This window comes from Poecilia latipinna, unplaced genomic scaffold, assembly GCF_001443285.1.
Source record: "Poecilia latipinna isolate Pla-1442-1.1 unplaced genomic scaffold, P_latipinna-1.0 Scaffold2472, whole genome shotgun sequence".
NCBI lineage: Eukaryota > Metazoa > Chordata > Actinopteri > Cyprinodontiformes > Poeciliidae > Poecilia > Poecilia latipinna.
This window is the reverse complement of record NW_015115088.1, coordinates 110,227-136,649: the sequence shown is the minus strand read 5'-3', so window position 1 is coordinate 136,649 and position 26,423 is coordinate 110,227. Positions and strand designations below refer to the sequence as shown.

General features: G+C 42.1%; 2 protein-coding genes and 1 long non-coding RNA gene across 3 annotated transcripts; 2 read left to right on the top strand and 1 right to left on the bottom strand.

Annotated features, from left to right (window-relative positions):
* On the bottom strand, positions 1-7,116 carry sf3a3 (splicing factor 3a, subunit 3). Its single transcript, XM_015019719.1, has 17 exons — positions 6,874-7,116; positions 6,721-6,768; positions 5,724-5,776; positions 5,233-5,338; positions 5,064-5,136; positions 4,623-4,714; positions 4,456-4,538; positions 4,235-4,373; positions 4,078-4,146; positions 3,940-4,007; positions 2,892-2,999; positions 2,740-2,809; positions 2,486-2,650; positions 641-751; positions 459-549; positions 327-382; positions 1-250 (listed from the first exon to the last, which is right to left on the bottom strand). The coding sequence occupies exons 1-17, from the start codon at positions 6,967-6,969 to the stop codon at positions 173-175; spliced, it is 1,506 nt and encodes a 501-aa protein (XP_014875205.1). The 5' UTR covers positions 6,970-7,116; the 3' UTR covers positions 1-172.
* Positions 3,013-25,252, top strand: LOC106937957 (uncharacterized). Its single transcript, XR_001422496.1, has 3 exons — positions 3,013-3,819; positions 18,453-18,459; positions 25,241-25,252. It is a non-coding gene; the product is annotated as an uncharacterized LOC106937957 (long non-coding RNA).
* On the top strand, positions 8,659-17,763 carry LOC106937955 (ubiquitin-conjugating enzyme E2 E2-like). The gene is made up of 3 exons (XM_015019721.1): positions 8,659-8,828; positions 11,665-11,862; positions 17,684-17,763. The coding sequence occupies exons 2-3, from the start codon at positions 11,672-11,674 to the stop codon at positions 17,736-17,738; spliced, it is 246 nt and encodes an 81-aa protein (XP_014875207.1). The 5' UTR covers positions 8,659-8,828; positions 11,665-11,671; the 3' UTR covers positions 17,739-17,763.
* Positions 25,253-26,423: the final 1,171 nt, after the last annotated feature.

Below are 26,423 nucleotides of genomic sequence, written 5' to 3'. Positions count from 1 at the left end.
TTTAGGAATGACAGGGACTCAAAGTCCTCGGTTTATTGAAATCATCAGAGGTTCACATGTTACAAACTGGAGAAAAGTTGTCTGGAAAATAACAGAACTACTTAAGACATAAAACAACAGGAGTAAATAGATTTTTTTTAAAAAGGAAGCATCTCAGAGTCGTGCTGTCCGTCTACAGCAGGCCCTGTCTCTTCAGATCCTCGTACGTCTTCTTGTTGACCACATTTCCAATGGAGTCCTCGTACTCCTCCTGAGGGGACACAACGCAGGACACGAGTGAAGGAATCAGACTGCATCACATTCTGTCCAGAGGGCTTTGTGCTTACCTCTGTGTCCGGCTGCCACCGCTCCGACGCCTTCTGGGACTTTAGCTTCGCCCACACTGAACACAAACACATCAGCAGTTAACACCGGTCTCAGACAGACGGACACGGCACCGACTGAAGGAACGGACTTACAGGAGACGGCGTCCTCTATCTGTGTGACATTAGCGAAATGAGCCGTGTTGGGGATTCCTAGGCAGCGCATTCCATGTGCATGCCGCCACTCCTACACAGACAAAAAATAATACTGAAAAAATAAAACCTTGATCTTACTGTAATCATTTATAAGAATTCTTTTCACAGAAGGAAACACGTACTGCAAAGTGCCTCTGGAAGGCCTTGGGTCCTCTGTAGGTGTAGTTTCCACAGATCTCACAGTTGTAGTTGATGTTCAGGCCGTGCAGTTTGTAGAGCCAGTAAGGGATCGGCTGCAGGGGAAGAGAAAAAACACACCGACTTCAGTCTGGGCCACAAAACACAACCCTTAAACTGGTTTTTATGTAAACATGCTACATGAGAAAAAAAAAAAGCAGCAAGTAACTGATGTGGAAGGAAAACCATACATGGCTCTCTAATATTTCTACAGCTAAAAATCTGAAAAGGGCGCTTGTATTCTGACAGCGGCAAATAAAACTGAGTGAATCCAAAGTGTCTTCCCATCCCAACTACACAGACTGGACATAAAGAAGCAGTTTTCAGCTTCTAAGTACCGTAAATCTGGAGCAAACTTCCAGATAACTGCAAAACAGCCGAAACACTGAGTTCCTATAAATCAGAGAAACAAACATAGCACTAATAATAATAAAACACCAATTAAGTCTAGTCTGATTTCAACTATTTACTTCTTTATTTTGCTCCTGTGAAGAAATTTTTTTTTGTTCATCATCGTTTATATTTTTATCATGTAAAGAACTTTGAATTGCATTAAAGCTGAAGTGCGTTATTCTAATAAACTTGTGTGTGGGAGGTAAGACTGCTATTGAACATAGTGGTGGCAGCATCATGCCGTGGAGATGAAGGACAATCCTGGAAGAAACCCAGTTGGACCTGAGAGCGGAGTGGAGGTTCTCCTTTACCCTGAACCTCCAGCCAGAGCTGGAATGGTTTATATCCAAGCATATTCATGCATTAGAATGGCCTAGTCAAAGTTCAGATGTAAGTCCAACAGAGAATTCGTTGCAAAACTTGATAATCACAGATAGTCTCAGTCCAACCTGACTGAGCTGGAGCAAACAGAGGAGCTGCAGCTGGTTCTACCAGCAGGAAGAGCTCCACCACTTCCTGCTAGACCAGAGTTTCTCAACCCTGGTCCTCACCGCCCCCCTGTCCTGCATGTTTTAGGTATTTCCCTTCAGCCACACACCTGAATTGTATCTCTGGGTGATTAACAGGCTTCTGCAGTACTTGATGGTCATGCAATCATTAGAATCAGCTGTTCTGGAATAGAGGCTCATCTAAAACATGAAGAGCAGGGGGGCGGTGAGGACCAGGGTTGAGAAACACTGAAATAGACGCTGCTGACTGTGAACCTGAAAAAACCCAGTGGACCAGAACCAGCAGATGACATGGAAACCTAAAATATCACTGACTGTACAGACTTCACACTGAACACTAAGCTACATTGGTTCTGGTCGAATCCACCCTGAAATGCAGAGTTTACTTTGATCTGAAACCAGGACTCTGGAGCACTGGGACCAGTCCAGTTCTGGTTCTGAGCCCAGGACAGACACCGGTGGTCCATGTGAGGGCTCCATCTAACATAGCTGCTTCTGATTCGCTGACTCCACTCATTCTGAAGCTCCATCTATTGTTGAATGGATCTTTTCCTTCCACTCAACTTTCCATGAACAAACTTGGACACAGTCCTTTCCTCTTCTGGACATCTGTCCAGTCAGCAGTCTTCCCCATGACTGTAGGCCACAATGCAACATTTATAGATCAAAAAAGTTTTTTCAAACTTTATCTCATGTCATATTGTAATTTTCAGAGATGCTGAGTTTTGGAGTTTTCATCATCTGTAAGCCACAAAACATCAACATTTCAAAGCATAAGAGCTCACTGTGTCTCACTCCATGTATATACGAGTTTATCCTTGTGACATGCGGGCCAAACTGAACCACTCCAGGGTGCTGAGGCGGTCTGACTGAGTGTTTGGGCCTCACCTTGCCGTCCCAGCCCAGCGGCAGGTTCTTGGGGTTGTAGATGATCTCGTTGTCTTCATCTTCGCTCTCGCTCTCACTCAGCTGTTCTTCCTCTTCCTCTTCGCGCTCCTCTCCTGTCCTCGCCTGCTTCCGCTGCACGTTTTCATGGGTGAGCTGCCTCTGCTCCTGCACAGAAGCCACAGAGCCCAGCGGGTCAGGCCATCACAGTCGGGGCGGGGCCAAAGCCGGTCCTGAAGCTGCTGACGAAGACTCACCCCCAGGATCTCCACGTATTCGTAGACCTGAGCTTCCAGGAAGGCCGTTTCCCTGTTCCGCTCCGTGTCTCTGAAGTGGTGAGGGATGGAGACGATTACATTCTGCCCCGTCACACAACAGGATCAACAGTCATTTTAATACGCTCACATACTTCTTAGGCCCTTTGGCTTTGGGGTTCTTGGCGAACAGAGACGGGTCCAAGGATTCCAGGGATTTGCCTTTGGTGCTGAAGAGTCTCTGAGCTCTCTCCTCCAGAGTCCTGATCTCACACACACACACACACACACACACACACACACACACACACACACACACACGGTGTCATAGTGAGAGGAAAAGGAGGGATCACGTTCAAGATTCTTTATGACTTTAAATCTGGCAAGTATGTTGAGCATCTGTACTCTGGTGCTTCAGAATAAAATCCAGTGAAACTATTCATGTGCAGCATATCTGAATTTTCTGCCAGTGAAATTTAAAACCTTTTAGGAAATAAATTTGGGAAAATTATCTTGAGAAACTTTTCAGTTGTAATAAGATAGAAAACATGCTAAAAAACTACAAACGTTTTTGTTATGAGATTTTTTTTTTAAATGAAACTTTTTATTTTCATTTCATAACATTGAGAAAATTTCAGATTATCAGGAGTAACTGCTCCTGAATGTATTGTGATGTGGCGAAAGTGAATGTCATCCTGCAAACTGGAGACAAATTTTAACACCTTTCTATTGTCTGACTGCAGAAAATAGAAAGTGGTGGGGCAGAGACAGAAAATGGCGCCCCCTTCAGTTCCAGGGTGCAACATGGTATGGATCTGACTCCTGACCCGATGCCACTCACTTTCTGCAGCCAGGTTCTTCTCATAAATTTGCACTTACCCAAGTTAGACACAAAAAGCTGGTTAGACTTAAACGCCTCGAGTCAAAACTTATTAAACATGTCAGGCATGACTCCAACTGTCCCATCATAAAAACCTACAGGTACAAGATCAAATAGTGCTGCCACAACAAAATGTAAGATTTGTGATTACTGTATTTAAAGCCAACTTACAGTAAAATATGAATGTAATTTTACATTCCAGGGTGCACAGACACCATGATGTAGGTGTAAACTGATTAATCAGACAAGGAAAAGAATACTGAAGTTGTAATGGGACAAAGTGCAGAAAAGTGAAATGAATCTGAACTTCCTCTCCTTCTTACCCTCCACACTTCAGGCCCAAAGCCATGAGAGCCGACTTCAGCCTGTCCAGACCCAGAGAAGCCAGCTCCTGCAGGATGAAGCAGACCCGTGAGTTCGGTTAGCCGACAGCAGCCCTTCTGGTTAAAGTTTGATTTTACCTCCCAGGAGGAAAACGCAGAGAGGTCCAGATGAGCTCCGGCGTGCGTCAGAGCACTACTCGTCTCTTTCTGCAGTCAGATCAGAAACATGGAGAAGTGTGAGCTACAACGCCTCAGTGAATCACCGTGGTTTCCGTGGGCCAAAGGCAGCACTCACAGGCCAGCCCGGAAACGTCCCGTTCTCCCACTTTTTCTCAAAATCAGTCAGGACTTTCCCATAGAGCTCGTTCTGGTCCAGCAGAGGCTTGACCCGGTCCGTGTAGTCCTGCAGGTACTCCAGCAGCATCTCCAGGTACCTGCACAAACCACATGGTTCCCTGGGTCATGTAGTTCAGGCCCATCGGGTCAGACCCAACACAAACAGGATCGTGGACCTACTTTTTGTATTCTGCGTTCTTCCTGTCTTTGGGGATGTCAAAAAGTTGGTCGAATGAGGACAGGTAGGTGATGTAGTCCAGTTTCTGCAGGGATACAGGCAGCAGTTTGAGAACATGGCTCCTGTTGTCTGGAAACTGATGATTACGACAGAAACGGAGCGCCATTACCTCAGCTCCCTTCAAGTTGATGTACTTCAGGTAGCAGTCATGGAGATCCAGATAGCGGCCGTATCCCTCCTCATCAGTGAAGTCCACCATGTCTGGAGGAGCACAGCTGTTAGGCTGAGTGTTTACCAGCTAATGCTGCTGAGCTAAACAACCACTGTGACACAAGACGGATCATTTAAACAAGTAAATCAGCAGAACAGCAGCTCAGGAATCCACCGGCTGCTCAGCCTCATGCGTCTCCCTGAGCAGAGAGCAGCTAATTAAATGGAACAGACGTGTTTTGAATAGGCCACAGCCTGGTCAAGGAAGCATAATAGTGGACCTTTAAGGTTCACATCATAAGATGAACCATTTAATTCACCATCAGTAAACACAGTCACTTCCAGCCCTGCAGAGTTCCCCCAATTATTGAGTTTGGAAAACCTGAATAATGAGTCTTACTCTGAGCCTCTTCACTGGGGTTGTCTCTGGCCTTCATCAGCTCTTCAAACTCTGCTGACATGGGAATGGAAATCTACAAAGGAAGAAAGACACAAAGCAGCCCAGAGACTCTGTGTTACTGTTGCTGTTGACACAACGTGACCCGACGGCGTGGCGGCAGCTCTCCTACCTCGTTGGGATGCTTTCGGTGGAACTCCTTTATGTGTTTCAGTCTGTTGTAGAACTCAGCAAACTCGTTTGGTCCAGAGATGGCGGCGAGCTCGTCTCTCCTCATCCTGCCAAACAGAACGGTTTCAAAGGGTTAAACGTCTGCTAGCAGAACCAGCTGCCTGGAATCAGGCCTGCTTTTCCTCCTCTAGAACATCATCCAGGTCAGGGGAGTCCAGACATCTGGTCGCATATTTCAAAGTCATGCAGTCAAAACTCATGAACCAAAAACATGTTTATTTTCCTTCTCAGCAATAAACTAAGCCACGGTACTTTTATCAAACAAATAAAGTAGCAAAAATATGTAAATCACTGTAAGTCTAACAATCTAAAAAAGGCTAAATTGACACAAATCCCTCAAATAAATGTTCATTATTTCAGTTTTTTTTATGTTATCAAAAGAAAAAACCTCAGCTATAAACATATTGCTACAAAGACTTAAAATAAACATACCCGTCTTTGTCTTCGTAGGAGTCTCTCAGGTTTGCGCTCACATCCATGTACCTCTGTCAGGAGACACGCAGCAGTCAGGCTTCACATCAGACTCCCATTACACATTCACACCTCCCCAAACCAACCCGGCGTTCTAGGCAGGCCAACTGGAGTTCAGTTAAAGTGGATTAAACGGAGCTGGTGGGAATGAACCCTCACAGTAAATCCTCCTGATCCATCAATCTTCCACTTATCTGAGCTGCAGCAGATAAAGAAGGAAAACCCTGGGCATCATTCACCCTGGCAGCATCTCTTCCCAGTGGAGAACCACGGGCTCAAAACGCAACCAGAATCAGATAAATGGATATCGGCTGGATCGCCTTCATAACTGGGTTTACTCAAAGCTCTCTCCATGATCCATCGGTGAAGAGCAGCTACAGCCAACAACCCAGAGACAACTTGATGAAGACTTTTATGCATTTTTCCTCACTGTGGATGTCATAAGGCAAAAGTGATAAGGGTCACAATTTCAAGACCCAACATCAGTTAAGGTAAGTATTCCATTGCCTCTCTGCCCGGCTTTCTGATTATACAGATTTAAAGACGAGCAGCAAAAGCAAATGGCGTGGTTAGCAGAGCTGCCAACAACGGGTGGTTTCATCCAGGTATCGCTTTGTAGAACAGAGGTCCTCAAATCCAAGCCAGGAGGACCGGCCTTACATCAGATTTACAATGTTTCATTTTCTTTTGTAATAAATTAAGTATTTTTGAATTTGAACTGAACCATCAAGTAAGATGTGAGACAGAAGCTGTTGCACAACATGTCAGAGCAAAGTAAAGACATTATGAAAGATCAACATTGTAAATATAGACTCCTTACACAGATTCGCTCTATTTACCCATTAAAAGGTCGTAATCCGTTTCTCTGAGAATACACTAAATTAAAATCGTAACTTTTCCGTTCCACTAGAAAACAAGAAAGACTCATCCATCCATCCAAAACGAACTTTATACTTACATCCAGCATGGCTCGTATGCGATGATCGGAATTAATTTGTTCTCGAAGCTGAAACAAGAAGGAAAACAATGACTGTGTAGAAAACAGTGTTCTGGTTTCTATCAAGTAAGGATTAGCCTCATGCTAACGCTAGCTTGTAGCGCCAGAGCTTACCGTGGACTTTTTGTGCAACATTTCTTTAGTTTTGGCGTCCATCAGTCGCTCTTCCTCTTCGTGGTACCGACGCTGCTGTTCTAAAATCGTCTCCATGGTTCGCAAACACACAATGTGTCTATAATAACCTGGGTTAGGGAGCTCCGAGTTAGCAGAAAGCGCGAGCCACCGTAGCTGCTGCGTTTGTTTTCAATGGCGCATGTTACGGACCTGCCATCCGTCGCTTTTATCGTTGGGTAAGAAACACCGACCGACGGACAGTTCCGCTGTAATGACGTCGTCAACATCAATAAATAATAATAATAAATAACGACAACGTCACCATTGCGCTATATTAGTCAAAATACGAAAGATTTTTCTATTTTTAATTTACTGTCAGGTTTTTTTTATTTTTTATTTTTAATTCTGAACACTTATGAGTTATTGTTCTTTTCTGCTGCGGTGTTTCAGTGAATCTAGAATTAGAAGACTTTAATAAACATCAGTCGGTACATGCAGCATACCGCAAAAATATTTAATCAGGCAAGATGGGCTTAGCATCCAGTGGGTTCTCCTCTTTCTTTGTGGTCTGCAAAAACATTACAGCCTGCTACATCACATCAAGGCACGCGCGCGTGCTCGTGGGGAATCGCTCTGATTGTCAAGTTTTTCTGTCAAGAAAAAGACCGGAAGTGTTGATTGATAAAATACTAAACAACAATGAAACACATTAACAGTTAAGTCCAAAATTTATTTGTGCACATATCATACACAAATTATTTTAATCCTACCAAGAAATTTGTTTATGAGACACATCTCTTCAAATATAATAAGTAAGTAAGTTGTATTTAGTATTTTATTGATAATAAGAAAAAAGGGACAAACACAACAAAGCCAGAATAGTTGGCACAAGCTGAAGTGCGAAGAGTCAGCTAAACTCAGATCCTCCCGATGACGGAGCTTCTCATCCCATTTCCATCAGAGAACCCAGATACCCTGCAGCCAAAATAGACGCTTGTATCTGCGATCTTGTTCTTGCAATCACTATTCAGAGCTGGTGACCATAGTTGAGGGTAGGAATATGAATAGACTTTTAAATTGCGAGCTCTCCCTTTTGGCTCAGCTCTCTCTTCACCACAGTAAACTGGTACAACACCTGCAACACTGCAGACACAGCACCAATCCATCTATTGCCCTCCTGCTCCATTTTTCCCTAATTCGTAAACAAGACCCTAAGATATTTAAGCTCTTTCACTTGGGACAGGACGTCTTCCCCAACCCAGAGAAGGTGTCCTATTCTTTTCCAGCTCAAGGCTCCAGTCTTGGATTTGGAGACACTGATTTTCATCTTGTTCACTTGCAGTCAACTGTGAACCACTCCATCTAATGAAGCCGACAGAATCACATCATCTGCAAGAAACATCCATCCACTTCAGCCAGCAAACACTAATGCTATTAATCAGAAAAGGCACCTCTTTCAGTCACAACAAACAATGGCTGCAGATTGAGGAGCTTCTCTAGAAACATGGAAACAGGCCAACGTCCATTTTCAATTACCAAAGCATGCAAATGAAATTCAGCTAAGGGCCTAATCAACCTAGGGCTGTCCCTGGAAAAAACAGAAAACTGTTCCAAACAGGTACATTAGAAAAACTATATTTAATACTTAAGCTGATTGGTTGAGCTCTATAATTATTGTTTGTACCTATTCCTTTCAGATGTTGAACCTAATAATAGAGAGGAAAAAACAACAAAGCGGAAGGAAACCTGGGCTTTTATTTTAGTGGGTCAAAGAGGAACCCTTCTCTCTAAGGCTCTCCGCCATGACAGACGCATTTTGGCACATTCTCCAGCAGCAGTCAGTCAAACCAAAGTGACGCGGAGCAGCGGACGGCGAGTGTTTTGGATTTACGGAAGATAAAGTGGGCACTGGGAACCGTTTTCACGGCCGCTGTGCTTCCAGCCTGCTTGAAAAGGTGAGGAGTTCGTTTCCTCTTAGACACGAGCCCTCTCTTCAGAATATTGGGGGTGTATTATTGTGGAAGGGGGCGGCGGCGGTGTTGGCGGTTGTCGTTGTGGAGAACACGGAGGGTGGGGTGGGATGAGGTAGTGGGGAGGGCGGCGGGAGGGGAGTCTTTTGTGTTAGGGTATCTATCTGGCAGAGGTCAGCGCGAGCCCCGCTTCTGGAGGTGCTCGCTTATTGTGCGCGTGCATTCTGGAACTTAATCCTTTGAAATTTAATTGCGCGGCTGCCTCGCGGCCAACTCTTGATCTGCTGCTAACAAAAGCAGAGGACTCGGGGCGGCAGGAGCTCGTGGGGCTCGTACCACATCACCACGCGACCTGTTTGCTGTAACTACACCAGACCATTCAACAGAACAATGTGATGCATTTTAAACGTCCTGCACTTAAACTGCGCTGTTGATACGCGCCTAGCTTCTTTTCAGAGTCAACAATTTCAATCACAATTGAACTTACCGCACTGAGCAGCGTTCAAGCTTCACTGGTTCTGACACGGAGCTACATTAAACAACTGCTAGCTGGTGGCAGCATTTAGCTAGAAGTTGGTTTTAAAAGGACTTTTTTCCGAGACGAGCAGGACTGTTTTCAGTGTGACTTTGACCTCAGCTGGCAGCTGGAGACACTTCCACAACTTGAACATCCTTCCTCGAGAAGGTGGTGTCAAAGAAGAAAATGTTTCAGATGAAGAAATTCAGCTTAGTGTCACTTTAACCCCGATAATTCCCCACAGCCTACTGCAGCTAAGGTTGGTGTGACTGCTTGGCAGAGGTCAGGTTGGAGGCTCTGTCCATGTGGGTCAATTATTTCAGGCAGCAGCAGAGTTGGCAGAACCTCTCCTCTCCTCCACCTGACTGCCTCCTACATTTATCACACAGGATCTGAGAATGTAAATAGAGGCATTCACCTTGACTTACTATTAGATGGGCTCAATGAATCTAGTGAATGTCACCTTGTACGTGTTTTACATACTAGAGTTTCAGCTTGACTGTCTCTGAGCACCTGAATGGAAATATTCATAGTTTTAGCTCCAACTCAGCTTCTTTTGATTGAGTTTTAAAACATGTACTGTTGAACGAAGAAGTGGCAGAGGTTAGCAGGTCAATGATTATTAAAAATATGCCAGCTGAGGTCAAAGCCACACTGAAAACAGTCCTGCTCTCTCCTCACGCCTCGGAAAAAAGTTCCTGTAAAGCCAACTTTTAGCTAAATGCTGCCATCAGCTAGCAGAGAATTAGGCTGAAAAGAAAGAAAAAAATCCAGAAAGGAAAGTCTTTCCTTTCAGCTAGGAAAGGGGAATCACTTTAGTCTAATTTAGAATGCTCTAGTCAAAGTTCAGATTGAAATTCAGCTGGGAATCTCTAGCAGGACCGGAAAGGCTTTAGCTAGCCAACAACATAGTAATAAACTGAGTAACTGATGGTTGTCTTATGACTGTATTGGAGGCGTAATTAACAGTAGGAGTTCTTTTGAGAATCAGCTGGAATAACTTAAATGAGAGCAGAGAGACAGAATGAGTAGTTACAGGGTTTATTTCTACTGTGTTGAATAATTGCTATTAGGGCTGAAACGGTTAATCAATTACTAAAATAATTGTCAACTAATTTAATCATAGATTACTTGTTAACTGGAGCATACAGACTCATATAAAGGCTATTGGCTGAAGGAACAACACAGTCAGAGCAGTAATAAAGCCAAAACTGTGTTAAATATACCTGCACTTTACTTTTAAGATGGGGAGAAAACAACCTGTAACTCTGTTCTACCAGAACTCCCCTAGTGGCAGTTTCAGCTTCACCTCATCCAAATTCTGTCAAGTAAATCTTCTGTTTAGCACCTTTTGCTGTCAAATTATTAATAAATGAATCAAAATATGAGTCACCAGATCAGTCCAGCAAAAAGGCCTGGGCTTTTCACATGTTGATGTTAGGATTGTTTTATCCTTTGCTACAAACGATAAAGTGTTCTGTAAAGGAATGCTGTTATTGTTATTGTCTTCTAATTGGGGAAAAATGAATCAAATTCATTATTTGGATTTTCTTATGCATTTCTAATTTTGCTTAAAATAAGCTTAAATGACTAAATGAAAAATCTCCAGAATGAGCTAGTTGTTTTTATCCGATTAGTTGTCATAGTAATAATAATAAACAACGTTCTGTGCAGCCCTAATCGCAATAAAAGGCTACTTAGAGAAAACACGATGTGAGATCTGAAATTAATTTTAAGTACTATTGAATGAGTTTATTAGATTCTATAGCTACAGTAAAATCTTAAACCGGTTTGATTAAATATCTGCAAAATCAATAGTGGTGCTGTCCTTCTGATCTAATTATAGGTCAGTCAGCTATTCTGGAATCATCCAGCTTTCTCTTGACGTGCCATGATCGGAATAATCCTAGAATCCTGATACTTTCTGCTAGATTCCAAACCGCTCCGTCCACCATGGATCCCGCAGGACGGTTCTGATCGCTGAGGGACGACGGATCAGTGAGCGGTGCTGAAGAACAATCTGAGCGCTGCATCGTGGTGCTTTTCCTCCTGATAGTTGACTCTGAACAAATAACAGGAAATGAGGCGGGAAAGAGAGACATAATGGTCCTCAGCAGGAGTCAAAGCCAGGCACGGACAGCGGCACACCCGCCCACCCAATTATTGTACAATATATTTTAGGAGTTGAGAGACTCCGGACCTACAAAGTTGTGTGTTTTGTTTTCAGCATCGGTCTTTCAGTGCTCACAGATCTGTTGTGTCTCCTCCTCACTGTGTGTTAAATTCGGTATGTGTGCTCCGCAGAGTCAGCATGTCCAGCGAGGTGCAGCCGAGGCCGGACGACAGCCCCAACACCAGCGGGGGGAGCTCCGACGCCGAGCAGAGGGAGGCGGCCCCTCCGGAGCAGCCCGGCCCCGAGCAGCGGGACCAGTCTCAACCCAAAAAGAAGGAGGCCAAAATCTCCAGCAAGACTGCTGCCAAGCTCTCCACCAGCGCCAAGAGGTAGATCTGCCGCTCTCCGCTGTGCTTTGTGTCCTCTGCTGGCTGCGGGCCGGCTCTGCCCTGGCGGTTGCGTTCAGCCTCGGCACCGGTCAGCTGTTACACACTTGTTGTGCAGTTTTCTCTGAGCCGCTGCTGAAAAACGCCTGAAGACTTTGACTGAAAGAGCCGCTGGGGCTTGAAGCCTTTTAAGGATGCTGCCTGACAGAACAGAAGGGAAGTGCTTTCCAAGCCGCTGCCATTCCAACAGGGAGAGAGTCGATAAGAGGCTGATTGAAAAGAAAAGATTGTGAAACATCAGCCAAGTTATCTGTCAAATCTTCACAGAGCTTTAAATTGCAGAGCAATTCAGAGAACATTTCAGAGACAGCCTGGGAGTGGAAACCTCATCTTTTGACATACGGTTCACTGCAAAAGTAATCACACCCCTTAACGTTTCCCATATTTTTTGCTGTTGCAACCACAAACTTTAATGACAAATAGGAATCTGAAAGTGGGCTGCACATTTATTGCGTGAAATGTGGCCACATAAACTTTTGTCTGACCTATTTCAGCCTCTGTCTGGAGGCTTGTTCTGCTGCAGTTTGGATTTGGGAGCATTCGCAGCCCTAAACGCGCTGTGAGATGGATAGAAAAATGATCTCTGCACATTGCCTTAAGCCTCCGATGTTTTTCTTACCCCTCTGTATCCCACACAACTAGTTAGATCTGAAAGATTGCTGTAAAATCTTCACCACACAATCCAGAGAGAAGAAAAAAAAATTGACCCTGTTAGCTCAGCCCAAGTGCCCTGTTTTCCTTATGTAACAAAGAACTGCCTCTTTAGATGACTTCATGGGAGATTGGAAGCATTTCTCTGTGATGACACAGAGCAGCAGCTGCTGTTATGTGACCAGGCAATAAACAGGCCACAAGGCAGAGCCCATGTGCCTGTGTGTTGATTGGGAGATGCTCAAAGACGTGTTATCATTTTCCACACTCTGCTCCATTCGCAGACAGCAGCTGTGCCTTTTGGTGTTGGCTGTAAAGATCTACTCAAAGCACCATCACCAGAATAAAGAGCGAATCAACAGCCTCTTTAATGCTGCACAGCCCGACTCAGGCTGACCCGGCCTGCATGACTTCAGCTGGTCCCACCCCGCTACCTGAAAACCTGAGAGCTGTGGTTCCAATCGGCCTGGCCAATCCATTTTGTGCTTGTCTGTGGTGTACAGAGTGAAAATGAATAGTGAGAGTATAGATCCTGTGCTTCTGATCACCTGGGTAATCATTGATTATTGAGGCCTCCACCTTTCTCCTCTGGAGTTTGAGGGTTTGTTACAGTTGATTTCTCCAGATCCACAGCTGTAAGCACTTACTCATCGGAGTATGTGCTTGCTTACTCCGATGAACCAACAGTCATGTCTTCAGGAGCGTCATAATGTGGGATGTCAGGCCATCATTATGTTGTTACTGAGCACTGATGGACAGGTTTTCCTTTGGTTCAGGAACAAGGCAGACCTTTGCTTTGAAAGGAGGATGATGAGCTTGTTACTGAACTGACTCTGTTCTGACCTTGATCCTTCTGCTGCTCTAAGCACGTAATCTTCTTCACCCTGATCACAAATTTTTGATATTGTTCTGCTGTTACTTGCTCTTCAGTTATTTTCTGTTCACCTACTTGAAGTGGCTTCCATACACTCCTCAAGAATGTTCTGTCTTCATCCCTTTAGGCTCTTTTTCTTGTTCAGCAGGTCTCCCAGGTCACTGGTATATCAGGCTTTGTTGTTGAGGAATCATCACAGTGTTTTAGATGGCCTGGTATTTTCCATACAGAAGCTGTACAGTCAGTTTCTCACTCAGTCTGGACATTGATGTCCACTCCATGTGGCTGAACAGAGCATCCCAGTCTGTACACCCAAAGGAACCCTGAAGGACTTCTTCTGCTTCCTGTTACTATCTGTTCAGTTCTTTTTGTCACAACAACAGCTTTATGTTAAACAAGATCACAATCTGATTAGCCAAGAGCAGGAATTGCCTTGGTGATGTATGAGTCCTTCACATTTTGGTAAAAGAAATTCAACATTTTGTTTTCTCTAGTAGAGCAACTGAAAAACTATTGATACTTTGGTTGAGAGTGAAGTGGCTTGCAAAAAAGAAAAAAACGTCTCATTGTAATACTTAAAGCTATGTTTGAACCATAAATGCAGGAATTATATATACATATATTTAAAAAGAACAACTCCGAATTAATGTAACAGATAACATGCTGCCACTTTGAGCAGCTCAGCTGACTTCAAGGATCCTCTGGGATTCCTAACTCAGAAGGAATTCATATCTGCACTTCCAGCTCGGTGCCATTTGCCAGCCTTTTCAGAAACACGCTGATGGGCTGCACTTTGTGACAGCATAGCTCTCAGATTTGGAAGTAGAATTTCCATCTTGTGGTGAGCCTGGTGGCCAGATGTCCTGAGTTAGGTGACCCAGCTGCAACCATCCAGCGTGCTTTGTTTAACACACAGGAGCTGCGTCAGGATAAAGAAGAGCGTGCTGCTGGAAATGCAAGTCTCAGAGGGGCCATTAGGCTCATTACATGTTCATGAAAATGATTGTCTTTGTGTTCAGAAAGGCGAAGGCCAACAGAAACAGTGTGAGGAACCAGCTGTTATCAACAGGAACAGTAACTCACCCGGGGAGGAGGGGGGGTAGTACAACAACTACTGATCATACCACAAATCAGGCCTTTATTGGAGGGTGGAAAGTTCATTTGCAGTTTGCCACAAGCCACAGCAAACATGGAGGGAAGTGACAAAACCAAAGTTGAACTGAAGCATGGTGGTGGCAGCATCATTCTTGGAAGATGGGTCGTGTTAATCTGAATATCCTAATAATGACATCAACTGTGATTAAACCTAACTTTTCTCTCTCTTCTTTCTCGTTGGCGTTGTCACGGTTATCCCATCTTTCACCCTGAGCTTTAGCATTGTGGTTATTAAGCTCTGTTTCAGCCCCAAAGACAATAAAAGTCCATCCAGTTAGACTCATTACTAGGCCCATTATTTTTTATTATTAGACTCCTACCAGAGATGCTTATCACTTTTGTTCAAAATATTAAAAACAATGAATCATTTTAATTCCAGTGACTAATTCTGAGCTGTTTTGGTTTGTCGCTCATCCTAATACAAGCCCTCAAAATTGTGCTTTAAGGTGTGTGGATACTTTAGCAATGCACAGAATATTCTGGTGGATTGCTTTACGCAAAGCATTTTTCTCTGATCTGTTCTTTGCCAAACTGTTTCCATTGACAAAAAGCCTCTGGCGTAAAAGCCCAGCTGCTGTCATCGCATCACCAGCAGCAGGCAGTAAATCCTCCTTATCACCAGTAATGGCTGCATAATAAAAAGAGAACCTGGAAGGTTCCTGCTTTATTGGGAGGTTAACCAGCTCAGTGATATTTAGTTGCATTTTGGAGCCGTTTGCAGTAATAAATCATCAGCTGCAGCATCCACTCGCAGCAGCTTGTGTTTCATGTTATAAAGCGTCTGCATGCAGAGACCTGCAGGTTGCAGTGCTGTAGCGTGTGTGCTGTTTGCCGAGATTATCATGTAGAACATCAGAAAAAGATGGTGTTTGTTTAAGGAGGCTGTGTTAAAGCTGGAGGAACTCACTTTCACCTTTTTGGCTCAATGTTTCTCTAATAATCCCTTTTTGTTCCGTTGTGCAAATGATCAGGAAATAGAGCTGAAATGCATTGGTATTCACACCAGCTGTGGAGGTACTGTTACACACTGCTTTCAATTACGTCTAGTTTTCATCTTCATGTGCTGCGACTTCTCTGGTCTATGTTACATGTTTATGAGACTGTAGCTGACCTCTTTGTTCACATTACTTCTTTTATGTATTTATTTATTTATTTATTTATTCATTCATTTATTTATTTGTTAAATCTAGTCTCAGCTTCCTATTCTGAGATGACAGAACTGGTACCTGGTGAGGTGTTCTGCTGCGTCAAGGTTCCACTGGTTGCGTGTTCACAGATGGCGTTCTGCAGCCGTTGTTTGGAACCAGTGGACATCGGACAACCCATTCTCCTGACATTTACATCCCATTTGTATCTACACAGCTAGTGCTCACAGGGTATCCTCTCTTTTTCAGACCTTTGTAGACTTGAGAGATGGTTGTGGGTTAAAATCCCAGAAGATCAGTAGGTGCTGAAATGCTCAGACCGTCCCGTCTGGCACCGACAATTACGCTGCATTCAAAGACACTTAAATTGTCATTTTATTCCTATTCTGATGCTCAGTTAAAACTTCATACACACTATCTACACCACATTTCAAGTTGCTGCCATGTGAATAGCACATTTCTTGTGTTTGTTTACATAGCAACAATTCGATTTCCCTTTAGGGTCAATAGATTTCTACTGAATTTGGTTGTTCCCTGGTTTAATGTGTAAAAAAAAAGCCAAACAGTGAAGAACTTTCACTGAATGCTGTTGAGTTTTCGCAGCATGAAGAAAAGAACATCAAACTGCCTCACGGTCAAGGTGAAAGTCTGCTCTTCCCTTCTCTCTGATTAACTGCTTTGTTAGTTTTGTTGGTCTGAAATTCCTCTTGTTTCTGAGAATGTTGACCTGCTTGTATGCTGTTTATAATGTGCAGCCGTTTTCAACAAAGAAGAAAACTGATACATGTGAAGTACTTAGCTTTCTTATTGTGCTTTGACGTGTGTTGATGTGTTTCTCCTCCTCACTCTGATTCAAGATGTGGAGACGTTGGCCTCATCAGCTACAGATCAAATATCAGATGTTTGAGTTTAGGGAAAAGATGTATGTGAAATTTTATCTCTTGTTGTAGCTCTGCAACTAATGCTTATTATGGTAATAATTATGATTTTTTTTTTATTCGTTTGCCAAATTAATAACGTATATTCTAAAAATATTTTCTTTAACCTCTTAAAAAATGCAAATAAGCATATAATTCAATTCAAGTTCAGTTCACCTTCATTTGTACAGCACATTTCAGCAGCAAGCCGGTTCAAAATGCTTTACATCATAAAATTGTCACCATTTGTGAAACGACAAATAAACACTACATTTTGTCAATTGTCATCTTCAAAATCATTAATACACATCAAATATATTGATTAGTGTTCCATTTATTACAAGTCAAAGGCAGCTAAATAGGCGGCTTGTTAGTCTTGATTTAAAAGAACTCAACATTTCAACAGTTTTGCAGTTTTCTGGAAGTTTGGTGCAAAGAATCTGAATGCTGCTTAGTCAGAGGCTTCTTAACCTTTGCTGTAAGACAGACAGCTACAGAAAATTCTTTGTCACCTTAAAATTTTTTAGAAGAAACATGGATAAAATGAATTAAGTGTTTTTGAAATAGTATTTTTGGAAATGGCTGTTTTTACAGGCGAGGAGGAGTATCTGTTCTAGCTGATGGAGGGATTGTAGAACAGCTCCTTTCTTCTCCATGAAGACAGGCAAATCACTGGCATGTAATGAAAACCTAATTATGGAGAAATGTGCATCCATTAAACTTTCATCTGTTCATGCAGTACAGACATGACTGATCATCAGCGTTGTTTCAGAGTTATGACACCAGGATCAGTTACTGCACACTTGCTTTAGAAGGTGACTAACACGCAGCTGTGCACGCCTTTGTTGATCTTGCATGACATGACTTATTCCTGTGCTCAGGAGCTCATTGGAAAATCGATGAAGTGTTTATTGTGCTCACTTCCAGCTTGATTTCACAGACAGTCTTTGTGAGTGGGTGTGTGTGTATGTGTGTGTGTTTGTAGGAGTGTGATCATAACCCAGACCCTCGTCTCGTTTCAGGATCCAGAAGGAGTTGGCAGAGATTACTCTGGACCCGCCACCAAACTGCAGGTAGGAGGCTGTTGATGGTTGTTTCGTTATTTTTTTCCAAGGCTCATCTTCGCCTGTCACAATAACTCATTTTTCTGGGCGATACATTGTCCTTGAAGTTATTGCGTTAAAAGATAATATTGTTGTTTTGAGACCATTTTCAAGTAATCAAAAGGTAATGGAATAATAATGCAAGAACATATTCTCAAAGATCAATAAACCTTAAATTCTAATAAACATTTAACAATAAAACCAGAAGACATTTTAAATATCCAAAATAAATAAACAAAAGAACAAATAAAATAAATTACGAAGTCTCTTTGAACAAAATTGTGCTTCAAGAAGAGGAATTGCAGAGGCCAAAGCTGCAGACTGAAGACTTATCCTCCAGTTTTTGGTAGATAAAGAGAAAAATAAACCATGGATCTCAATGGAAATTATTGAGTTTGTCTTAATTGAGTTATTGCTTATTGTGACAAGCCTCGTCTTGTTGGGAGATGTGTTTGTGTGCGTGTGTGTGTTTGAATGATTGAGATGGATAATCCAGAGTGGAGTTTTCTCCGTTTGTTCTGGATGAAGCTGAGTGGATCTGAAGGTTTAACCTGACATGAGGTAAAAATGGGAGAAATAAGGAGGTTTACCTGGTTGTCCGTCTGTCCCTGCTGTAGTAACAGCAGTGCAACCCCGCTGCAGCTTGATGGGTTTGCATAATGAGTCACTCTGAAGACCTGAACACCAGCCTTCATGTTGCTGGTGAAGTTGGGGGCTGGGGCGAGGGGAAAGGTGGACATGCTGGATTTGGCCATTCATCATTTAAGGGCTGCATTCACACCAATCCAGCTTAGTCTGCTTTATCCAACTCCAGTTGGTTTGCCTAGAGGAGGGTTGTCAAACTCCAGTCCTCAAGGGCTGCTGTCCTGCAGTGTTTAGATGTGCCACAGGAACAAAACACTGGAATCAAATGGCTTAATTACCTCTTCCTTGTGTAGAGAAGTTCTCCGGAGCCTTGCTAATGATCTAATTATTCTATTCAGGTGTGATGCAGCAGAGGCACATCTAAAGGTTGCAGGGCAGTGGTTCTTCAGGACTGGAGTTTGACACCTGTGGCATAGAGCACGGGTGTCCAAAGTCGGTCCTGGAGGCCCGGCATCCTGCACATTTTAGTTCTCTCCCTGGTGGTGGTAACAACCTTTTGAGCTTGTCAGTGTTCCTCTTAGGGCTTCTAATGAGCTATCATTTCATCCAGGTGTGTTAAACCAGGGAGAAAACTAAAACATGCAGGATGCCGGGCCTCCAGGACCAACTATGCGCACCACTGGCCTAGAGAGTCTGGATGTTTGTGAAGGTGTGAATGCTAATAGAACTCTGATGTGGACCAAAAGTGTGAACTGGTCTTCCTAAAATCCCAGGGCTGGGTTTGGTTTCAGTCATTCGGCTCCAACAGTTGATGCTTGTTTTCCTGGTTTTGCTCAAGCGTAAGCTCATAATTACACTCCTCCACACTGAGCAGCTCAAGAAAAAACTTGAAAATATTCTTTATTCATCTCCTATGCACGGTATTTCTACCTCTCCCTTTATTTCTATGCCTGTCTTTTTTTTTATCAGTCTCTATTTTTGGCTCTGTCTCATTTTCTAAGTGTTTCTGTCTCTCTGCACCTTTCAATATTGATCAAGCTCAGAACCAGGGGGAGTATTTCCCCTCCAACAGCCAAGCCAGGTGAAAACCTTTGAACTGGTGGTGACTGTTCTCTGCTGCAGGTCAGGAGCAGGGCATGAAGCTCTTGGACTATTTAGTATACTTTGGGCTGAGGATGGATGTCTGCTGATGTTAGTTTCTGAAGTAGTGCAAGATGTTTTCACTGTGGATAGTAATGCATGTTAAGGTATTTGGTGTTTAAACCTTTTTAGAGGTGTTGGGGTGGTGGGCTCTTGTACTGGACAGCTGTGATCTCTAGAGATAATGGCTGTGAATGCCCAGATTCTGGGCATTCACAGTATGTATGGGTTTGCTTTGTAAAATATGAAATTTGTAAAAAATAATCAAAAAAACATGTGTTTAATATGTTATGTTTTCAAAGCAGTACATTTTCTTTTTGTTTGATGCACAATTTGAACTTGATTTGTAGTTTTTGGAACCAAATCAAATTTGCCAAACTGTTTGAAACTTATTGTGGTTTTCAAAATGTTTGCGTGGCCAGCCATATATCAGTACCACTTCTTCTTTGTTATTGTTCTTTGTTATCTTGCTATCCAGTGAACACACCTCAGCTGTCCTGTCAGTGACCGCCACAGTGTGTGTGTTGACTCACAGGTTATATTGACTGAAGTCTCCTATTCTGTCTTCTGTCAGATGAGCAATCAGCAGAGCAGAAAAATGAAATTTCACAGACAAACATTGGTATCAAAACCTGACAAGCCTTTGAGAGAAGAGGAGAGGAGAGAAGAGACCATTTGAAGAACGTCAATGCTGAGAGCAGCACTTGTGACGAATGGATTGAGCTGGGCATGTCAGTGGCGGTCGGATGTAATCCGGCTGAGGTGCGGCACTTCTTCAGACGTAGATTTCAGCGTTCATCAGGCCCCCAGGGTGTCTGACTCGCTTTTACCAGCTCCCAGTTCCATACAAGGTCGCAGAATCCCCAATTGTTTGATTTCTGTGGCTGGGTCCAGCCCAGCAGATCAGTTTATCTCATCCCTTTGTGCTACAAGAGAAGGACAGTCTCACAATGTGAACGTTTAACCCATTCCACTGAGATGAATTCCTGCTCAATCTCCCACATGGTGTCCTCCTTCACGCACTAATCAATCTGACGCTGTTAAATCAGCTGCTTTCCATATAAAAGACACCATGTAAAAGTGCTATGGACAGATGATGGGATGCAGGCCATTACCCTGCAGGTTTCATTACTTCTACTTCTTCCTCTAGTAGAACAAAGCTTTGTCACAGACAAACTCATTAGCTGAGTTTCCGTTACAGATGTGCACGAATATTTGTCTGTATTCCGCTAATGTTGGAAAAAGCACAATTTCGCAGTTGCTGTTTCCCTTAAATAAGAAATGAAATTAAAATCACATGTGAATAAGCTTGTTCACACAAATAGTCATTAAAAACCATGGTAGCAACAAATGTAAACAGTTATATGAGATATATTTATAATTCAGCCATAACGCTTTCACTCATCTATTAGCCAATAAGAGGAGACTTTGGCATTGTATTCAGGCATTGAAGCAACAAGATCCACCAACTTGGGTAAATTGAAGTTGGTGATTTTACAGAAGAGCTATGGGCTGAGCTATGAGTTATGGTTTCAACAACGTTTTATGGATCCTGATGCTGTGAGAGTTCTGGTGGAGCCAGTGGTACACTGTCCAAAAAAATACCCCAAAACAAAACCATCATCCTCCTACTACTTCCTGTCGTCATCTTTGTTGTTTCCAACAATAGTAACATCTGGTTGTGGTTCACATGACTTGTAATGCAAAAAAAGTTTTTCTATTATCGTCTTGCAAAATCATCAATCTCAATGCATCTGAGAAACCAAACCACCTCATTCTACTGCAAATCTTTTTATCGAAATTCGAGAGATTTTTTTTTTTTTTTTTAAATTGCCATGATTCTAGTGAGCAAATTAATTTTTGTAATTTCAATTTGTGCAATTTTATGGTCAATGGAAACACCACTAGTGTCTTCATCGCCTCTCTTGGCTGGGAGCCGATCCCCTTTGGGAGCAGGAAAAATGTCCCATATTTAACTTCCACCAAGGCAGCACGCCTGTTTCATGGATCATCTGCTGCCTCCTCAGAAAGCGTGTGGAAATATTTTTAATCATCTTTGTCACCCCTCCACAGAGTAATTAATTGAATGTGACAAGCGCTCTGGAAGGGTATGTAAATAGCCCCACACCCGACACTCTGTATTAGCGTACTGCTTGGTTGGCCTTCCTTGCTCTGTTTGAGTGTGTGGTGTTTTTTCAGGGTAATTATCATATTCTTTCATGATATTCTGTGTAAAATAAAAATAAAAATCTAACCCCCATCAGTGAAGGGGAAACAATGTGTGGATTCCAGCAGGGTAGCAATCACTCTTTATCGTCTCCTTTTTGACTCCAACAAGACGATACACTTTTCAACTGAAAATCTTTTGAATGTGAGCCAAGATCTTTAGAAATAAAAGCAATAGGAGGAAGAAAGATATGAGACAGATATATCTCCCCTCACAGATCTGTTGTTTTTGCTTTGTATCAAACTTAAATGTTTTAGATTATCAAATAAATGCTAATATCACTAAAAGATAACTCAAGTACATAAAAATTGGAGATTGTTTTTACACGCTCATATATTGATATATGTAAAGGAATTATCAGTTGTTGTTTTTTTTATTTTTATTTCATTTAAAAGATCACCTTCATGAAAAGTTAACGTCTTCCCAGCAGGATTCCTGAAAGAAGAGCCAGATCAACTGATGCACAGCTCTGTAACGAAAGCTAGCAGTCTTTGGCGTATAAAACACAAAATATTTCAGAGCTACAGGAGAGAGCGCAGTCTGGAATTATCACCACATCACTTTGTGTAAGTCTATTTACCGAACTGCTGCTAAGAGCCAGTGAAAATCTACCACATAGTATCAAACAGATCACAAGTGGAAGTGCTCTATTTGTCCTCATACAGTGGAACCCCTGGCATTTTCAGAGATTAGAGTCCACTACCTCCTGTGAATACCTGAAATCTGCAAATGCATGAGACCTGCTCTAAAAATGATCAAAACTGCTTCTTTTAATAGTTCCAACTCCAAATATGCTACTATGCGCTATAATGCATAGTGGACACCATTTTAGCACAGAAGCAAAGATCAAGGGTCTTCCATACATCCACTCTTATGGGTTCAGCCAATTGGCAGCAAGGGAAATCAAATAACAGCCAATAGTGTGTCAAGTAGCAGTAGATATGTCAGCATCCCTAAGCTGCATTTGTGTGAAATAAATTACAAATTTTATGCATATGATTTAGTTATGTTTTACAGAAAAATACATGAATATTGAACCACAAAAGCATAAGTTTGAATTAATATTTATTTATGTATTTATGTACTGTGTTTAACACTTAAGTTTTAATTTGGTCATTTTCAAAAGATGAATGTGACAATGCTTGAATATTAATGTGTAAATGAAATACCTCCTTAAGACTGCTGAGCAGGGGCGTATCCAGGAGGTTCTTAAAGAACGCTAAATGGAGCCTGTGTTGATCTTGTGGTGTCACATCTGAATAAAAACCCAGGCAGGGAGCAGGGCTGTAATAAACTATAAAAGTGAGCGACTCACAACATGAAGGTCAAAGATTGGCATAAGCACAAAACAAATAATTCTGACTAACTGAAGCTATTTATCTTCTTAAGCTGCTGTTCAATAAAACAGTGGTGAGAGTTTTATCAGTGACGTCTCCAGCACAACAACTGCTGAGGAATGCTTTCCTACTTTACTGACTTTTTTTAGTAGCTCTCAAACAGCAGAGTTTAGGTCTTCAGCATTAACACTACTAACAAACATCAGTTTTTTTTTTCTCATGGGTCAAACCTCCTAACAAATGCTGCTGTTTGGCTCATCAGCTGAAGAGACTTCTCTGGCTGTAGTTTAAATGTTAGCAGAGATTTAAACTTTAAACAGCAGCTCACCGTTTTCTTCTCGGCCATGAGTCTCAGGTGAGTCTCTGCAGGGAAGGCGGGGTGTTATTGGAAGAGAGGAAAATTGGTTTGTTTATCTGGACCAATTGTAGCATGACATCATGCAAAAAGCTGCTTGATGACTATCATTGGTGTTAGCTGTTAAGCTGTCAACATAATGCACTAAATCTGAAACGTACGCCTGATATGTAAAAGAAAAAGGGACGCAGTGCTTTGCTACTAAATGTCAACACGATGACAACTAGATTACAAGGTTTGGAAAAAGTTTTCATTAAAAAAACATTGAAGGAAAGGGAAGTAGTTATGCTAACTTGCCTTTGACAACCTTAACATGTAGATGTAATGTGGAATTTGGTGTTTGGGTTCAGTTAAAAAATGGCGACCCTCACACCAACCCTGACAGATCATCAGTAGAGCAGTGTTTAAATGAGCTAATCAAACACCACAGTGCTTGCTAATCTACCACACTGCTCACTTATTAATAATAGCAAAATAAAAATCAAGTATAAAAATGTGCTGTTCTTTGTGTGAGAAATGTTTGATCACTTTTTGTGGTGTTGAATCTTGATGCATATTATGGTGTTGTTGTGAGTTGCTATGGCAACAAGTCTGCGTGTAGTGTAGCTGACAGAGAGCGAGAAAAAAGTGGGTCTTGAGTTATTCAACGGTTTTTCTGTGCCATTTTCCCCCTTGCACTAAAACATCTCCATGTTTCATCTAGTTAACGGAATTGTTCTACCGCGGCAGTGCCAACTTAGTTCATTTTTATATTTTTTTTTCTGTGTTTTCCCTACTTTTATCCAAGGGAGTGCCTCACCTCCCCAAGAAAGATTGTGGCATGTAGTTAATGGTGTTCATAGTCAATATTGTTGACTTTATTAGCCTATCCAAGTGCTGCGAGTCCCTGTTGTAAGCCATTTCTATCCTTACGTTCTGTATTTAAGCAGCCATGTACTTAAATTTACTTTACATCTGCAGCTGTTTTGTTTTGATACACAAATAGGATTCATTTTTATAATTCCTTCCTTTTTGTTGGATTCTAAGCAGCACATCTTTTTTCTTTTATTTGCTATAGTCTTTAGAAAATAAATTCTAGCCAGAAAATCAGGCCTCAGAATAAGTATAAAGCTTATAGGTACATTTCTAGTAAATCCACTTAAGGATACAGGACCTGAGGAGATGGAGGTTTAGAATTGGCTTTTTCTTTTTCTTTACTTTGATGCAACAAAACAAAACAAAAAACATGAGTAGATAATAACACAGTTTGATCTTTGTATCTGCTCCGCTGCTTCATTTCTTTCTGTTCAGAATGGAGCCTAACAGGCTGTGTTTGTATTCCAGGCAGTGGCTCCCCTCAGGACATATCTCCCATAAGTCTGTCCTTTGTGAGAGTTACAAGGCTCTTAGTAGATCCCTCACTTCAAAGAATAGCCCTTTATCAGCATCATCAAAGCATTCAGGTCTGCACAGTGTTTGAATGTTTCCACCAAACAAGATTTAAGGACAGTGGTAAAATGTGGTCGCACTTAATCTACAGTAGTTTCTCAGAGATTGGTGAAGTAGAAGTTAGTGTAGGAATTTATTAACTTTATTTTATGGATTTACAATGCTTGTCTACTACTGTAAACTAATATAGAGAGCTGGTAAATCCTTAAGGCTACATGAGGGGCTTCTAAAGTGAGAACGTTTCGATTTAAGCAGTCTAGCACACTGTTCGCTAGTACAGTGTGCAATTCATTAGCAATTCGTTAGCTATTGGGATTTAGTTTAAATGGACAGCAATGGCTTTGCCGGCTCATTGGTTCCTAAAAACATTTTTTAGTTCCAATCATTATAAAAGCAAACAGCAGTTTACATTGCAGCAATATTCCACTTGTGGAAAAAGGTCAGACATGGCAAATTAGCGTAAGCTATTAATTCTATAGTGTAGAAAGGATGGAACAAGAGATGGACATAATGCAGGAGTTGCTCCAGTCTGTTATAATGAAGAAGGATATGAGTCAAAAAAAACTCTGTCTATAGTTGTATTATTTCTGTATTTTGGTAGCATTAGAGCCGCAGTATGTAACTTTTATAAATAATAGTTTTTATATATTTGTTGAAACTGTCACCATGTTTTGACAGTAGGATAATTGGACATATGACCTATAAAAATTGACCTCATTTGCCTTCTCCCAGTGCTAACTAGAAACCAGGAGGAGGGTCTTGGTGCTGTCAATTATGCTTGTAAGTGTGCTGCTCATACTCCGTTCCCGTCCACTGCTTTGCCCCTTTGCTACATTACATCTTCCTCTTGATAGCAGAGCCTGCTGTGAATGCTAAAGCTAGTTAGCATGGGCGCAGATGACGGTGGATAAATATTTTTTCTTTAATGGTAAGTTGTTTCTCTGCCATCAGCACATTGAGCAGCGTGTACACAAGGTTGTGAAGAGGCATGTTCTGCTCTGATGTGTTGGTACCGTTTCTTCTCGGCCTCCCTGTAACGTGTTGAATCTGCATTCATGCTTTTGTCAGATAAATGGGAGGATGGCCAGTTTTTTTATCTGCAAACATCCTGCAGTGAAACAGCTGGCAAGTGGGTGCACCAGCTGTTCAGCCACAACATCCCATTCCATGTTAGAAATTCATTTTCTCTTGAAACAGTATCTGCTCTATAAGGGATAGTCAAAGAAAGTGAAGCAGTGGATTGAGTCTGGATCAGTGTTAGGAGTCAGTTGCTGAGGATGTTCATCTCAACAGTTCCCTGTGAGTAAGGTGGACCACTGTAGCAGGATGGACTGATGACACTTTACAGACATGTCTCACTTGGGTTACGTCTAATGCCTTCCATCTCTCATGGCCCTTGGAATTGTAGGGAGTTAGTTCAAACATTTACACAAAATCCTTATTTTTACGTCTAACTTTTCTGAGTCATCTTCCTGTCCATGTATTTTTTTTTCTCAAAGTTTTCCACACATTTCCTCCTGCCATATTTTTAGTAAATGTGGTCCATAAGGCCTGTTTTTGATGGGTCTGGCCTGGAAAACCTGGTAC

Bases quoted from the DNA above. Each gene is read 5' to 3' on its own strand.
- sf3a3 (XM_015019719.1), bottom strand. From the start codon at position 6,969: ATGGAGACGATTTTAGAACAGCAGCGTCGGTACCACGAAGAGGAAGAG. The intron at 5,777-6,720 runs GTAAGTATAAAG...GTCTCCTGACAG, and splicing joins GCATACGAGCCATGCTGGAT to AGGTACATGGATGTGAGCGC. The intron at 383-458 runs GTAAGTCCGTTC...GTTTGTGTTCAG, and splicing joins GATAGAGGACGCCGTCTCCT to TGTGGGCGAAGCTAAAGTCC.
- LOC106937955 (XM_015019721.1), top strand. From the start codon at position 11,672: ATGTCCAGCGAGGTGCAGCCGAGGCCGGACGACAGCCCCAACACCAGC. The intron at 11,863-17,683 runs GTAGATCTGCCG...GTCTCGTTTCAG, and splicing joins CTCTCCACCAGCGCCAAGAG to GATCCAGAAGGAGTTGGCAG.